Source organism: Stomoxys calcitrans, chromosome 1, assembly GCF_963082655.1.
Source record: "Stomoxys calcitrans chromosome 1, idStoCalc2.1, whole genome shotgun sequence".
In the NCBI taxonomy this organism is placed as follows: domain Eukaryota; kingdom Metazoa; phylum Arthropoda; class Insecta; order Diptera; family Muscidae; genus Stomoxys; species Stomoxys calcitrans.
Window position 1 is genome coordinate 259,626,810 of NC_081552.1, and position 17,522 is coordinate 259,644,331.

General features: G+C 31.9%; 1 protein-coding gene across 1 annotated transcript; it reads right to left on the reverse strand.

Annotated features, from left to right (window-relative positions):
- Window positions 1–5,061: 5,061 nt before the first annotated feature.
- LOC106091082 (uncharacterized) lies at window positions 5,062–16,521 on the reverse strand. Its single transcript, XM_013257502.2, has 4 exons — window positions 16,378–16,521; window positions 11,445–12,802; window positions 6,569–6,747; window positions 5,062–6,050 (listed from the first exon to the last, which is right to left on the reverse strand). Coding segments are annotated over exons 1-4 (2,157 nt in total). The 5' UTR covers window positions 16,380–16,521; the 3' UTR covers window positions 5,062–5,432.
- Window positions 16,522–17,522: the final 1,001 nt, after the last annotated feature.

The window sequence follows — 17,522 nt, forward strand, 5'->3', positions numbered from 1 at the left end:
TACTCTTATTTGATGTAAAATAGTTTTTCTTATTACAAAACAAAATGAACAAAACCAAAACAACACAAAACAATGGAAAGTAATAAAATGAAAGCAAAAAAAATGAAGATAATAAAATAGAATGGTTGAATTGTATTTTTCTTTAAGTGTATTTGAGCGTTATATAACGTTTACACTGGTCCCTAAAAGTAGAGCTGGCAAACTATCGATAATCGCAACATTCGATATTTTCGATAGTTTTAATCACCTATATTTCAAACGAAAATGAGAAGTAAAAATCGGGAGAACGATTTATATAGAAGCAATATCAATGCACAGACCAAATAAAACCAAGAGTCGCAAGTCATGAATCTATAGGCGCAATGTATCTTAAAGGATACGTTGCATCGCTTATTGTTGTTTAATTTTGCAAAATCCGGTGAAAAATGCATACCTTATGCGCCATAACACCATCGCAATATTTTCCGATTTGGACCAAATATTAATAAGTAATTTTTAGTAGCTATATCTAAAAATAAACCGATCTGAACCATATACGACACGGTCGCCGAAAAGCCATAAGTCACTGTGTCAAATTTCGGTGAAATCGAATTATAAATGCGCCTTTTTTGGGGCCAAGGCTTTAAATGGAGATATCGGTCCATATGGCAGCTATATCCAAATCTGAACTGATTTGGGCCAAGTTGCAGAAAAATATAGAAATGCCTAACACAACTCATTGTCCCAAATTACGGCGAAATCGGACAATAAATGCGTCTTTTATGGTCCCAAATCCTTAATTAGAGAGATCTTCTATATGGCAGATATATTCAAATCTGGACCGATCTGTGCCAAATTGAAGAAAAATGTCGAAGGGCCCAACACAACTCACTGCTCGAAATTTCGGCGGCATCGGACAATAAATGCGCCTTTTATAGGCCCAAAACTGTAAATCGAGAGATCGGTCTATATGGCAGCTATATTCAAATATAAACCGATCTGTGCCATATTGCAGAAGTATGTCGAGAGGCTCAACTTAACTCATTGTCCCAAATTTCGACGACATCGGACAATAAATGCGCCTTTTATAGGCCCAAAGCCTTAAATCGAGAATCGGGCTGTATGGCAGCTATATCCAAATCTGAACCAATCTGAGCCAAATTGAAGAAGGATGTTACAGGGCCCAATACAACTCGCTGTCCCAAATTTTGGCAAAATCGGACAATAAACGCGCCCTTTAAGGGCGCAAAACCTTAAATCGAGAGATCGGTCTATACGGCAGCTATATTCAAATCTAAACCGATCTGGGCCAAATTGAAGAAAGATGTCGAAGGTCCTAACACAACTCACTGTCCCAAATTTCGGCAACATCGGACAATAAATGCGCCTTTTATGGGCCCAAAACCTTAAATGGAGAGATCGGTCCATATGGCAGATATATCCAAATCTGGACTGATCTGTGCCATATTGCAGAAGTATGTCGAGAGGCTCAACTTAACTCACTGTCCCAAATTTTGGCAAAATTGGACAATAAACGCAAGACCTTAAATCGAGAGATCGGTCTATATGGCAGCTATATGCAAATCTGAACCAATCTGGGCCAAATTGAAGAAGATTGTCGAAGAGCCTAACACAATGCGCTGTCCCAAATTTCTACAAAATCGGATAATAAATATGGCTTTTATGGTCCTAAGATCCTAAATCGGCGGATTGGTCTATATGGCAGCTATATCCAAATCTGGACCGATCGGGGCCAAATTGAAGAAGGATGTCGAAGGACCTAATACAACTCACTGTCCCAAATTTCAGCAAAATCGGATAATAAATGTTGCTTTTATGGGCCTAAGACCCTAAATCGGCGGATCGGTAGCCCATCTTCGAACTTAACCTGCTTATGGACAAAAAAAAAAAGAATCTGTGCAAAGTTTCAGCTCATTATCTCTATTTTAAAGACTGTAGGGCGATTTCAACAGACAGACGGACGGACATGTCTAGATCGTCTTAGATTTTTACGCTGATCAAGAATATATATACTTTATAGGGTCGAAATGGATATTTCGATGTGTTGCAAACGATGTGTTCCTTCGGTGGTGGGTATAAAAAGTAGGGAAATTATCAACAGTTTTTAACATTATTTAGTTTCAATTTATTGGTTCTATAACTAAGCCAAACAAGGCCTACTGTAGTTACAAACAAGTAAAAGCGTGCAGAGTTCAGCCGGCCTGAATCTTATATACCCTATACCATGGATCGCATTTGTCCACTTCTTTGGCCGCTATCTATTTAAAGGCAAACAAAGGATAATGGATAATAATTGCTGTGCTATTTGAGCTATACCAAGTTATGAACTGATTGGGGCTTGATTTGGTTGTTGCATTGTAATTCATTGTGCAAAATTTCAGCCAAATCGGATAAGAATTGCGCTCTATAGTGGCTCAAAAAATAAAATCGGAAGATCGGTTTATATAGGAGCTATATCAGGTAGTGAACCGATTTAGACTATAATTTGGCACAGTTGTTGGAAGTCAAAACAAACCACTTCAAGCTAAATTTCAGCCATATCGGTTAATAATTGCGCCCTCTAGAGGCTTAAGAAGTGAAGATCCAAGATCGGTTTATAAGGCAGCTATATGAGGTAACGAACCGATTTGGGCCATACTTGACGCAGTGGCTAGAAGATAAAACTAAACACATCAAGCAAAATTTCAGAATAATAATGGCGCCTTCTAGAGGCTGAAGAAGTCAAGATCCAAAATGGGTTTATATGGAAGCTTTAACAGGTTATGAACCGATTTGGAACATATAAAACAAAACACATCATGCAGCCAAATCGGATAATAATTACGCAATCTAGAGGCTCAAGAAGTCAAGACCTTAGATCGGTTTATATGGGAGCTATACGAGTATTAGGTAATGAACCGATTGGGACCACACTTGGCACAGTTGCATGGCGAAACAATTAAAGGTGGTCTTATTTGTACAACAACCACAAATCATATGGTGCAAGCTGATCGTACTTTTGCCAACAAACGCAAAGAAATTTGTGTGCGTGTGTGTATATATCAACAAAGAGAATGCAAGCAAAAATTTGTCATCTTAATACCGTTAAACCTGGCCAGCTGTTAACGGTTATTCGCGTGAGACCACCTTTTTAAATCCGCCTTGGATTGTAGCCATGAAAAGTAGTACTCTGTTTGTAGTGAAGAAAATGGCAAAAAGAAAAATTTTAGTGGCAACGCTTGACATCATTGTCGGCATCTTTTTTTTTGGTTTCAAAGCTTCGTTTTTTCTTTTTGTTATTTTATTTATTTGCGAACAAAAAAAATAATAAAACCATAAATGCAGATGAAAAATAAAAACATAACATAACTATCAAATTCCGCTCGCGGAACAATTAAAGATTTCCGCCACTATTCCGAAAGCAAAATAGAATACCAACATATATTCTAATATTTTTCGAATGTTCTTTTAGAGTTTTGTCCGAAAATTTCGCGAAAATCGTTCAGAATATCAGACTAATTTTAAAAAATCCCCTCAGAATTTACCAAGATTTTTCTTACGAATCATAAAAGAATTTATTGCACAATTCTGATGCTTATTCCAAATTTCCCCTCCTTCGGTGTTAACCGCCTTTACAACTTTGGTTACGTTTTTGCCTATGCAATCGAGATTCTGAGGGAATTCAAAACGAACTCGGCGAAAATTGTTCACTGGGATGTACTAACTATGTAAGTGTGTTTTGAACAATTCACAATAATATTGGCAGCAGACAATAAGACCGATTTATTTTTGCACTCAAAGTTGCAATGAATAGATATTCAAATTTGCACAAATTGTTACTGGAAGTCGTTTGCGTACCTAATTTGCCAGCAAAAAAATGCGTTAGATCAAGCACAATTTTGAGTATTTGGTAGTGGAGAGCTTGCCTATTTCTACTGGAGGTTTTTTTTCCAGCAAAAATTTGCAGCATCGAACAGCTGTTTTATTCAAACAAAAAGCTGAGGAAAGTAAAGGCTATTGTTACTCTCCTGCAAATTTTTAATGGAAAAGTACGCAAATAGACCCAAAATGACAATCCTATAACGAAATTTTATGTATCCCAAATGTAATACATTCGCCATTTTCCACTGGGCCTTCTCCCACATTTTTATTCTCTCTTTCTTTGTTTGATATCATATTGATTTCCCTCCCTCTGTTACAGCCATGAAATACTTTTCATCTTTAATTCTTACCGTAAAGATTTTATTTTAAGTTTAGTTTTTCGCGACTTTAAGCTCAGTTCTTATCTAAAATTTCTATGCTTAACATCATATAAATAAATCGGATAAATATTTGTTTTATTACTAAACCTCCATTTTGTGTGGCGATTTTCACTAGGGTGACACCTACAAACACATTTATAATATACAAACAAATAAACGTTTTGAACACAAAAAATATTAAAATGCATGCCAACATACCCAAACGGTCATTTGATGCAGATACGATCGATTTTTTCGAATCCCCTTCCGCTTCCTGCGGCCAAATTACCGATTACATGAACGAGTAAAACCGTTCGAAATATATCTATTGTGAATTATGCATTTTTTTATTTATAGAGAATTTTTGAGACTTAAGAACACGAATAATCGATCATAATTCATAAAAAATTGGCTTTAAAATGTATATAAAAGTAGTATGACATTCATTAAATACGAGATGAAATTTTATTCAATACGAAAACACACTCGTCACGTATGCGGTATTTGGCCTCTGATTTCTGGTTGCCAAGTTAGCGTCATATAATAAAGGTACTTGAACACCGTGCAGATGTCCAGAATATCAACGACAAGTTGCATACGGTGTATACGCTCAATCGCGTTAACGGCCTCATCTAGGAGTCGGACCCCCTGCACCCTAAAGATTCAATCATGAACTTTCGCTGCCAGGAAGATTTATGATATTCTACATAATAATAAATCAAGTTTTTGTTTTGTATACTTGGGAGTAAACGTATATTTATTTTTATTTTGTTTTTAATCATATTTTATTTTTATTTAGTTTTATTTTCTAAAAGCTATTAGATAAATATATCCACAATATCCACGATGAATATCTTAGATATTTTTGAGATATAATAAAATCAAATCTTATTTTGTTCAATAAAACAAAGCGTACAAATTAAAAAGAATATTAAGAATATAACCGAAAGAAAAAATGACAACCAAATGGAGAAGAAAAAAAATTAATGGTAAAGAATTCACAATTACAAAAATCTAATTTTGTAAAGATAATAATACTTCAACATTTGTCCATTGTTGCGACGACGATGCGACACGACGACACGACAAAAAAATATTAGTATTAAAGTAATAGTAGTACATTCTAGGTAAATTAAGTTGTTGTGTTCTGTTACAACAACGTTATTGGTTTGGAATTGGAAATAGTTAAAAAAGCCTCTTTTATTTGGTTCCTTAGTTTTGAACCGGTAATGGGGGCGGGGGATAGGCGTAAGCTGATGCGGGAACGACATACGCAGCTGTGGGTAGAGGAGGGGGAGCTTGTTGAACATAGCCGCCAGCAGCTAGAGTTTTGGGCAAATAATTCGCATACTGTCCTCCTACAACAACTTGGGCTGGTCCAAAACGAGATTTCTTATCTGTTGATTCATAGCTGGGCTGATGATGAGTTGGAGGTGGCTGATGATGATTTGGTGGAGGAGCCTGTTGATGATGTTGTGGTGGTGGCTGTTGTTGACGCTGTGCTGGTGGCTGTTGCTGCTGCTGTTGATGATGGGGAGGTGCTGTTGAGAATCTTGACTGCTGACCATTGGTTCTGGTCATTTGTTGTTGTGCGTTGTGCTGATAACCACCTGCTGCTGCTTGGGCATGTTGTGGGGTATACTGTGAGTAGGACGGTCTCTGTTGATGATGTTGTTGATCAGATGGGCGACCATAGTTGTTGCCATTATTATTGGGGCGTCCAAAGCGTTGGTAATTGTTCTGTTTGAATCCGCCATGCGAATTATGAGAGCGTCCACCTCCTCGTCGTGAAGACGACGAAGCCATATCCATTAAGCGAGGATTAATGACCTGCATTGTAGAAAGGTGATGGGAAATACACAGAAAATTAATAATGTTTCAGTTTCGTTGATTAACCTTAACAAAATATTAACAAGCAATTAACATAAACTAAAATATAAAAAAACAAAAATATAAAAAAAAAACAAAAATAAAAAGAACTAAAATATAAAAACAAAAAAAAAACTAAAATATAAACAAAAAAAAAACTAAAATATAAACAAAAAAAACTAAAATATAAACAAAAAAAAAACTAAAATATAAACAAAAAAAAACTAAAATATAAACAAAAAAAACTAAAATATAAACAAAAAATAAATATAAAAAAACTAAAATATATGGAAATATATAAAATAAAAATATTAATATATTACATTAATAAAAATTAATTTAGAAAAATTACAAAAGTATTAATTACAAAAAAAAAATAAATTTTGAATATCGAAAAAATCGAAACTATTTACATATACCAAAAAAAACTCATGTTGAAATTCATATAAAAATTAATAAAATTCTTATGTATATCTTACCTGATTAGCCTCCTTTAGCACTTGTATCAGATCATTGGCTTTGTTTGCATTTGAATTTGTGAAGAGTGTGTATGCCGTTCCCGTGTTATTCGAACGTCCAGTGCGCCCAATACGATGAACATAATCTTCCGAGTTTGATGGGTAATCATAGTTGATGACGAATTTAACATCATCGACATCTGTTCGTTGTTATGTTGAAATAGAAATTCAATGGTTATGTTAAGCCAAGAAACGTTTTAGGGGAGGCAAACAACAAGCAATGTATACTTAATTTCAATAATTGGAACAAAAATTTCTCCATCAATATACAAAAAATACCACATTTTTTTCTATGTAATTATGACAATAGTATTGGTAGTTTTTTTTGTTTTCATTATTTTTAAATATTGGACCTCGACCTTTTTCACATACAATTTTTTGGATTCTATTTCGATAATGGCATGCCGCGCGTACATCGACAACGACGGGCACCCATTGTTAAATTATGATTGAGCAAAATTAAGAAAAAAAATTAAAAAAAAATAAATATATATATATAACATAACATTTGTAAAGCTTAATTCATTTATTATATTAAACTAAGAAGAAGTATAGGTGGTGTTTCGAGTGTTGTGTTTGTTTATATATTTACAAGTACGTAGAGGTATTAAAATATATTTATATATAGAGGTGGTAGTACTTACCCCAGCAGGTGATGTATGAGGAATATCCCTCGAGGGGAATTTTACCTTATATAAAAAGCTGTAATAAAAGTGTTATACACAAAACTAAACAACATAACAAGGAAAACGAAACGCGGCATTGTAATTTATACACACACACACACAGCTGCCGGCCGAATTCATTGTTAATGATGATACTTAAGAGAGGATATGGTGATATACATATGTAGTAGTAGTAGTAGTAGTTGATATAACTGAATTTAGCTTTCTATTGATGTTTATGTTTAATATTTGGGTTTGATCGTTCGGTTTTGGTTTGAGGTCTTTTCAAAAACACCAATACTACTTAAAAGCAAACATTTTTTAGTATGCTATATAGCCTAAGCGTAATTAAAATTAAAGTAAGGACGAAAAAAGAACAATAATAATTTCTTTCGTAAAAAAAGTACATAAAAATCGAAGTCCATTTTTTTTTTTTTTTTTTTTTGAGAAACTGATGTTATTTTTGTTCACTTAGAATTATCCCAATCGAAATTAGGCAATACATACATACAGATAACCTAGGAATAAAGTAGCCAGTCAAAAATATATCATTGAAAGTCGCATTGAATTTGGAGTGAATTAAAAATGTGTCAAGTATATTATGTATATGTAGTACCCACACACACACACACACATAAACACATATAGATCTCGAAAACTATTGGATTTATAAAACAATATGGGAAAAATACTAAAGAAAAGTATAGACGTCAATCAGGATCATTCTTTCAGCATTCACTTTTGTGCAAATAAATTAAAAACAAATTTCATTGTTTCGTTTTTGGAAAAATTATTTCATTTCATAATTTTTCGAAGAAAAAGTATGTTTAAAAAGAGTGTGTCGTTTAATACCATTTTTGAACTTTTTCCGCAAAAGTGAATAAATGAAAAGTACTAAACCATTCTCCCAATACATAATAAATTTTCTAATCTTTTAACAAACCATTATTTTCAATATAACCTATGGAATATTTAGGCTTCATATATATATATTTGACCAATTTAACGCAATTGAAAACGAGAAGTATTTTCAAAGTAGTATTTCCACCACAGAACAAAAAAAAAGTGGGATAAGGAGATAAAAAAAATTAAAAAAATAAAAATATATAATACATATATATGTTTATATATAAAAAGATATTTATACAAAAAAAAAATATTTATAAAAAAATAATAAGATAATTATAATAAGTACATTAAAAAACATTATAGAAAAATCTAATAGAAAAATCTGATAGAAAAATCTAATAAAAAAAAATCTAATAAAAATAAATCTAAAAGCAAAAACTAAAAAAAATAATCACTATACAAAATATAAAATTTTAATAAAAATTTTGAAAAACATAATCAACAAGAATGTGAACATTAAAAAAAGTTATTTAAAAATATAATGTCAAATAAAAAAATGAATATAAAAACAAATGCTCCTCATTGTAAAAAATATATAAAATAAAACATAAACTACAAAAATTTAATTTTCATTTTAAATTTAAAAATATATAAAAAAATATAAATATATATATAAAAAATATAAATATATATATAAAAAAATATAAATATATATATAAAAAATATAAAAAAAATATAAAAAAAATATAAAAAAAAATATAAAAAAAAATATAAAAACTTATAAAAAAAATAAAACAAAGAACATTTCAAAAAAAAATATAACAAAAAAAAATATAAAAATTATAACAAAAAAAATATAAAAAAATATAAAAATATAACAAAAAGATATATATATAAAAAAATATATAAAAAAAATATAAAAAAATATAAAAATATATAAAAAATATATAAAAAAAAAATATAAAAAAATATAAAAAAATATAAAAAAATATAAAAAAAATATAAAAAAAATATAAAAAAATATAAAAAAATATATAAAAAAATATATAAAAAAACATAAAAAAAATATAAAAAATATAAAAAAATATAAAAAAATATACATAAAAAATATACATAAAAAATATATATAAAAAAATATAACAAAAAAATATAACAAAAAACTATAACAAAAAAATATAACAAAAAAATATAACAAAAAAATATAACAAAAAAATATAACAAAAAAAATATAAAAAAAAAAATTAAAAAGAAAATATATAAAAAAATATAAAAACTAAAAGATATAAAAAAAAATATAAAAAATATAGAAAAAATATAAAAAAAATATAAAAAAATATAAAAAAATATAAAAAAATATAAAAAAATATAAAAAAAATATATAAAAAAATATATAAAAAAATATATAAAAAAATATATAAAAAAATATAAAAAAAATAGAAAAATATAAAAAAATATAAAAAAAAAAATAGAAAAATATAAAAAAAAGAAAAATATAAAAAAATATAAAAAAAATAGAAAAATATAAAAAAATAGAACAATATAAAAAAACATATAAAGAATATATAAAAAAAATATAAAAAAATATAAAAAAAATATATAAAAAAATATATATAAAATATATAAAAAAATATATAAAAAAAATATATAAATAAATATATATAAATAAATATATATTAAAAAAAAATATATAAAATATATAAAATATATAAAAAAAAAATATATATAAAAATAAAATATATATAAAAATAAATATATAAAAAAATTAAATATATAAAAAAATTTAATATATAAAAAAAATTAAATATATAAAAAATAAAATGTAAAAAAAAATAAAATATATAAAAAATAAAATATATAAAAAATAAAATATATAAAAAAATAAAATATATAAAAAATAAAATATATAAAAAAATAAAATATATAAAAAATAAAATATATAAAAAAATAAAATATATAAAAAAATAAAATATATAAAAAATAAAATATATAAAAAAATAAAATATATAAAAAATTTTATATATAAAAAAATAATTATTTCTTTAATTATAATTATTTAATTTATTTCTTTACAATGAAAAAGTATTGTGTCTGCTATATATTTTTTCTACAATTCTGTGGTGGAGGCAGGGAGTAGAGCTCAAATTTATTTAAAACTAAAGAAAATTATGTATATGTAGAAGAAGTGGCATGCAATAAATAGGAATTTATAAAAAAAAATTTATCCGGCATATATGTATAATAGGACCAAGAAAAACTCCAACAATTAAAACTGCAAAGTTTCTGGGAAAAAATATCCTAAATATTCGCTAAAATGTAAAATGTAGCGAATCTGCTATTAGAGTTGTAGGGGGGGAGGGAGAAAAAACAATGACGTTTTGTTCTATTCGATCACCATACATTTCAAATAGTCCACCAGCTTTCGAGTATTTTGGTCTTATTTTAATACTTTAAATACTTTCATATGGCCTTCCTTTTAGAAAAAGGAGATTTGTTTTTTTTTGAAGTTTGTTCATGTCATGATTTTTAACAATTTTTATATTTTTTTAGCGACTTCAGTATTTTTGTCCTTGACTGACCTATGAGAAGAATGCATTACAATGTATTGGAACCAGCAATGTATGGAAAAAAATATTCTCCTCATTATTTAACACCCCACACCATCATCAATCATCAATCTTCATTCAACAAGAATAGTGAAAAGAGAAAAATAAAGCTGGAAATATATATGTCGCCGCTGTTTCAGGTTCCATTATTACTACTTCAGAGTGTTTTTTGTTTTTTATTTTTTGTTCTCAATGTGTTCTGAAAGCATTATCGTATTTGAAGAATTTAGTCTCGAAGCGAAACTTGAAACAGTGGCGTTGATCATAGTAATGTTCATACTAAAAAATTGGAAAGAAAAACGTATAATTGATCTCCCAAATATTTCCTTTGCATATTTGTAGAGAATTGAAGTTTTTTTTTTTTTGTTGAATATTATGAATTATTGAATCATAATTTTGTTGTTATCCTTTTTTTGTAAAAACAAAACGGTGTTGGGTGGTTTCATTGGATTCATCGTGCAATTCTCATTGGCTGGGTGTGACGCTCACATAATCGATTAACAAGATCGATCTCCGTGTTTTGCATCAAATCACTGCAACAAAAACGCAGACGAACCAACATACTCAAATAATGAAAGAATTCATTCATTTATCATTTCATCCACAGCATCACTCGCCTCTTGCCATTTGTAATCAAGATGTGTGGCAAAGACAACAACATTGTTTTGCACGCATCAATTGTGCTTTCTTCGTTTTATCAAATGCAAACATATCGCTTACCTAATCCTCGGGCAGCCACGTCTGTTGCAACCAAAATGGCATTGCGGCCATTGCGGAATGATGCTAAAACAAAGTCTCGCTCTTGTTGCGACTTATCGCCGTGAATGGCACACGCACGCCATCCCTGACGCGATATGGAACGGGTAATCTCATCGACACGCTTCTTTGTCTCCACAAAGATAATGGTTTTGGTATCTTTTTCCGATGAAATTTCACCCAATAGCTTCAAGAGCTTGAAATCTTTTTCATTTTCTTCACAAACATCGACTATTTGCAAGATGTTGTGATTGGCCGAAAGCGTTAGAGAGCCGATATTGATCTGTATGTAATTGTCCAAGAACTCTTCGGCCAAGTTGCGCACTTCTTTGGGCCATGTGGCGGACCACATCAAAACTTGACGATCGGGACGTATTTGTTTTATAATCTTACGTATTTGAGGTTCAAAACCCATGTCCAACATACGATCGGCCTCGTCGAGAACCAGATATGTGCAGCGTTTCAGATTGGTGACACCACGTTCAAGAAAATCAATCAATCGTCCAGGAGTCGCAATAACGATTTCGACTCCCCGCTCCAGGTCACGTGATTGATAGTGTTTAGGAGCGCCCCCAAAAATGCATGTATTACGCACATGAGTGTGAGAGCCGAAATCGTTTGCAACTTGCTGGATTTGCTGAGCAAGTTCACGAGTGGGCGCTAGAATCAAAGCGATCGGGCCGTCGCCATGTTCCAAACGTGGTTGATTATTGATATGAACCACGGCTGGCAAGACATATGCTAACGTTTTACCCGAGCCGGTTTGAGCCACGCCCACCATGTCTCTCCCACTAAGAGCGATTGGCCAACCCTGTGCTTGAATGGCCGTGGGCTTGTCAAAACCCATTCTTTTAATGCTATCCATAACGTACTCGGGGAAACCGCCCTCCGAAAACTCCATGCTGGGCGTTGGAATGCTTGAGCCCTTCAATGTAATGGCATTCAAGGACAAGAAACCATCAACTTCTGTCTGGGTGCGAGCTGCTACGGACTCACAGGGCTTATAGAAATTCTTCTGGATGGGCGTTAGGGTCAATTCCGACCACACAATATTTGGCAGATTATCGCCATTTACTCTGCCCGGTGAATTGGACTTGTTGTCATAGGGACGACGATCATTGTTATTATTGTATTGATTATTTTGTGGGCGACCATAGGGTGTTGGGCGCTTGTGTTGCATGCCGCCGCCACCACCACCACCACCACCATTGCGCATGGGTCCACCACCAGAACGATGTTGCTGGTCGCGGAAGCCACCACCACCACCGCCTGCACGGTTCATTGGCATATTTGGGCGATTTTCATTAGCACGATTTTCAAACCTAGAAATTGTAAAAGAATAAAAAAGACATGGGTTTTGTTAAAACAATTACATGTTGATAAAATTTAAATTTAATTTTCATAAGTTTGTAAAATGAATGGCACAAGGGCAGTAAAGTTTAACAAAAAAAAATAAATTAAATAACCATTGAGAATGAAATAAATTTTACAAGAGAAACAAGAACGAACACGTAAGTCCTTGTGTGATATATTTCGTGACAACAGCAACTCAGTCTATAAAAACACTTCGATATTTTTCACCGATAACTTTTTTTATTTAGATAATAGATCTTAAAGCAAACAGTCTCGCAGATTTCATTCAGTAGCACTTTCCCTCATTTCTTATGGTAAAAATTTAATAAAATTGTTATTTTATCATTGTATCGTTCAAAAAAGTAGTCGTGAAAAACATGGATTTTCAACGATGACAATCGAACATTGTGCCAGCCATTACTCTGGACATATTTTTGGCCCTGTACAAATGGGTTTAACTTTGTACATACCTACAATACAATGTTTATATAATTTATATTGAACATATTCCAAAGAAAACGCATCATGATGTGGCAAAATGACTGAATAATCACGACACAACTGAATGGCCACGGCACAAAGCAATGAAATCACTGAATTAAAGCCAGTTAAAAAAAAAGCTGGCTAGATTAATATGTCTTTACTTATACACACACAAACACATTTATATAAGAGTTACATTTATATACATTGGGGTGGGGTGATTTTAACATCTTAAGGGATGCTTCGCGTTTCTTCGAATCTTGGGATTGTACTGTGCAAAAAAGTCCACTAGACTATACGTCTACCGTGAAAATCGAGCTTCCAGTTTTTTCTCAGACTATTCCTTTTTTGGAAAATTTGCCGATTTTCTTGGGATAATCTTATATATAAAATTGAATTTGTGTATGTTTGTTTGTCGGTTTGTTTGTTTGTTCCGTATAGCCATTTTTGAGGCTGAACCGATTGCCTTGAAATTTTTACAGATTGTTTAGTTTGGTTTGGAAGGAAACATAGGCTATAACATTTGTTGATATCGGGAGGGGGCGCACCCTCCCCCTTACCACAAAAGTACAATACTACCCAAAAATAAAAGTGGACCGATCGGGACAATATGGGATTCAAATGAAAGGTATTCAAGAATAGAATACGAATTTCAGCCCCAGCTCCAAAACCACTTAAAATAGGTTTATTTGATGATCATGACAATATGGGACTCAAATGAAAGGTATTCGGGAGTAGATTACGAATATGGTCTGGAAGTAGGAATAGGCTTTATAATTTGTTGATAACGGAAGGGGGCAGACCCTCCACCGTTACCCCAAAAACACCACCCAAAATCAAAAGTGGACCGATAAGAACAATATGGGTATCAAATGAAAAGCATGCGGGAGTAGATAACGAATCTGGTATACAAATTCATGTCGAAGTATAGGGGGTCACCCCACCCCCCACAAAAACGCCCAAAATAGGCACTTTAGACAAACACGGATAATTGGGCTCGGTTTGTTTGTTCCATAAAGGCTGAAAAACGGCAGAACGGAATTTCTCGAAATTTTCGCATATTGTGTAAGATGGTCTAGAAGGAAACATCGGATATAAAATTTTTCGGTATCGGAAGGGGAACGGACCCTCCCCCTTAGGCCAAAACACAACCCAAAAACAAAAGTGAACCGATCGGGACTATATAGGTATCAAATGCAAGGTATTTGAGAGTAGAAAACGAATTTGATATCCAATTGTGGAGCCAAGTGCTTTAGGGTACGCCCTAAAGCACCCCCTAAACTGAACTTCATTTCCTTTGGGAATAAAGAACGAATTTGATATCTATTTTCAGTAAAGTGCCAGTATCCGCCCCAAACCCAAAACACCCTCCAAACGGTTCATATTTACCGGACATGGCCATATGGGACTCAAATTAAAGGGATTTAAAAGTTTGATATCCATATTTGAGTCGAAATGTCTGAGGTGCCATCCCTCCCCTAATGAGAACTTTAACCTAAGAAAGAACATTGCCACCAGGAACCGAGAAGGGGAAAATCCTCACACATTAATGAGTACTTTCCGTTTCAAGTTCAAACTCAATGATAAGGGACCCTTTTTTATAGCCGAGTCCGAATGGCGGCCCGCAGTGCGACACCTATTTGGAGAAAATTATTTAAATGACCATGCATGGCATTGTACCTCGCAAATGTCGCCAACATTAAGAGGGGATAAACACCGCTTTGTTCGATGTTCTCGCCGGGATTCGAACGCGTTCAGCGTCATAGGCTACAATAGCACAAATTCGATATCCGCATTCAGGGCGAAGTGTCCCTAACTCTCTAAAAAGATATTAGAGAGTTAAAGAAGGCGCAGCTGAGCGGGCCCGGTACGGCTAGTTAAAAAAAAAAAAACATGTTTGATACAAAAAAGTGCAAGTAATAAGAAATATAACATTTTTATGATTTGGGATATGAACAACTAAAAATGGTACTTTATCAAAATTTTCACGGAAAAATTGCTCTCACAAAGCCAAAACTGCCCGAAGAAGCGTTCCAATGCTTTTGTGATGTACTAGAGAGCTCTTTAACTATTATCTTGGCTACAATTTTTGCAGTACTGGATCGAGAATCTCTATGGTTTGGCTGTTATACACAAAAAAAACGTCACAAAAGTATTAAAAAGCTGCAAGTCAAATGTAGACTTTTCCCTTTCAAACTACTCGCTCCACTCTATTATACATTCGCAGTGTGTATATGTGTATAGAGACTCGCCCTTTTTAACATATTCTGGTCTTGTCTTTATACGTACCGATTAAAATAAAAAGAGAATTTGTTAATTTGTAGTTTTCACAAGCCGATAAAGCAAATGGAATTTTACACACTTAACATTTCCACAAACAAAAATGTGTATAAAGGGAAAGTGTGCATGTATGCGTTTTCTATTTTTTTTTAGTTTCGTTTCTGTTGCCAAGACAAAGCGAATAAATGCATTATACACACACACGAACTGCCTTTTCGTATATGGCCTAATGTCTATTTCAACTCTAGCTATGAAGATTTGCCACTAGACTATTTTCCATTTATGGTCATCTGAGGCATATCGAGCACAGACTTTGGAGTCAGTCATATAAGTTCTATGGATTTTAACAAATTTTTATTTTAAACGCAAATTATTGAGTATGTATTCTCATTTTCGTTTTATATATGTATATTAATAATAAGAAAAAGCAAGTATATATTTATCGACACATGTACATATAGATATTGATTTTTTTCAAGGTAGCCATTTTGTTTTTTCACTTTTTCGTTTTCCTGGTCATGGTATACATGAAATATATTATACATACTTGAAAATATTTCTGGGTCATTGAAAAACTAAAAACTAGTCGAAAAAACAGCAATTCAATAGCTTTTCCCCCAAGTTTTCTTACTTTATACATTTACAATCATTTTATTTAGATAATTGTGTTTTCAAAAGATTTACATAATTTCTAAATCCCATAATTACCTATCTTTTTACTTAAATCTTATTAAGCGATATTTCTGTTTATATTGTTTAACTTAACTATTTAATTACTTACATTTTTATTAGTATTCTTGTCTCCTTTAATTATATATGTAACTATTTTTTTAATTATTCAGGTAAATTTCAAATCCAGAAAAATTTCTGCACAGTGATTATGTTGTTTCACGAGGAAATGATGTTTCACGAATGACAAATTTAGCGTTGAGTGGTATTTTTAGATGACTACTTTTGAAAATGATAAAAGTCTAATGAGGAGTTTACATGGTACTTCATGATACTTGGTAATTTTAAAGAGATTACATGACACATCAAGAAATGTGTTATTATAATGGGTAGTTTACAGGATGGACTTTTAAGGTGAGGTCATGCGAACAGCTAAGTACAATTTTTTTTTTATTTTTGATTTTGTAGTAAATCTAAAAGTCAAAAGCTTGAAACACAGCTGTAATTTTGTTCAAAATCTTAAAAATAGGTTCCGATCCGATCCGATATTCCATACATAAGCAACAAAATACAATTATAAAACACATTGGGAGGAGCTAAATTGTAGAACAATGTTTATTTCTAAAACCACTTTAACTTTCAATTTACGGCATTTGCAATTCAAGGTAGTTTCGTTAGAGATAGATTTTTGTTGTTGTGCTAATGACTTTACCTCCTTATTGTACCATGGGTAGTTAACGTGTCACATTATTGGTCCAGGAAGCACTTATAGGGTAAGAATTACCAGGTAGAGTACCGTTAACACCTTAGTTCAATTTTTTCTCGCGAAGTGCACTATCTGTCAACGAGATTTGATTGTGTGTGTGTATTATAGTAAAGAACCATAACACACAAACAACGAAAAATGTCGCGAACTAGTAGGCATACTCAAAATCAGAGTTGTACTAATCACTGATTTTGACATATAGTGCACTCAATATTTTATTGTTGGGCAAATTCCACTACATGTAAATGAATATATCTTGTTTGATACTGAGTTCTTTGAGCAAAATACAAGCGACATGTCGCTGCGTCAATACAAAATTCGCTTCAATTAATTGCCAATGTAATTAAATGGTCACGAAATGGGCACAAATCAACTCGGTTTCAATGATGTTGTCTTTGTTGTGTGTTGTTGTTTGACTTTTATTTGTGTTGTGACAAAGAATATATTCGGTCGAATTTCGCACAAATTTGGCACGAAGTGCTTTTTGAGAA

Bases quoted from the DNA above. Each gene is read 5' to 3' on its own strand.
- LOC106091082 (XM_013257502.2), bottom strand. The intron at 6,748-11,444 runs GTAAGCGATATG...AACAACGAACAG, and splicing joins CGTGGCTGCCCGAGGATTAG to ATGTCGATGATGTTAAATTC. The intron at 6,051-6,568 runs GTAAGATATACA...TCTACAATGCAG, and splicing joins TGCTAAAGGAGGCTAATCAG to GTCATTAATCCTCGCTTAAT.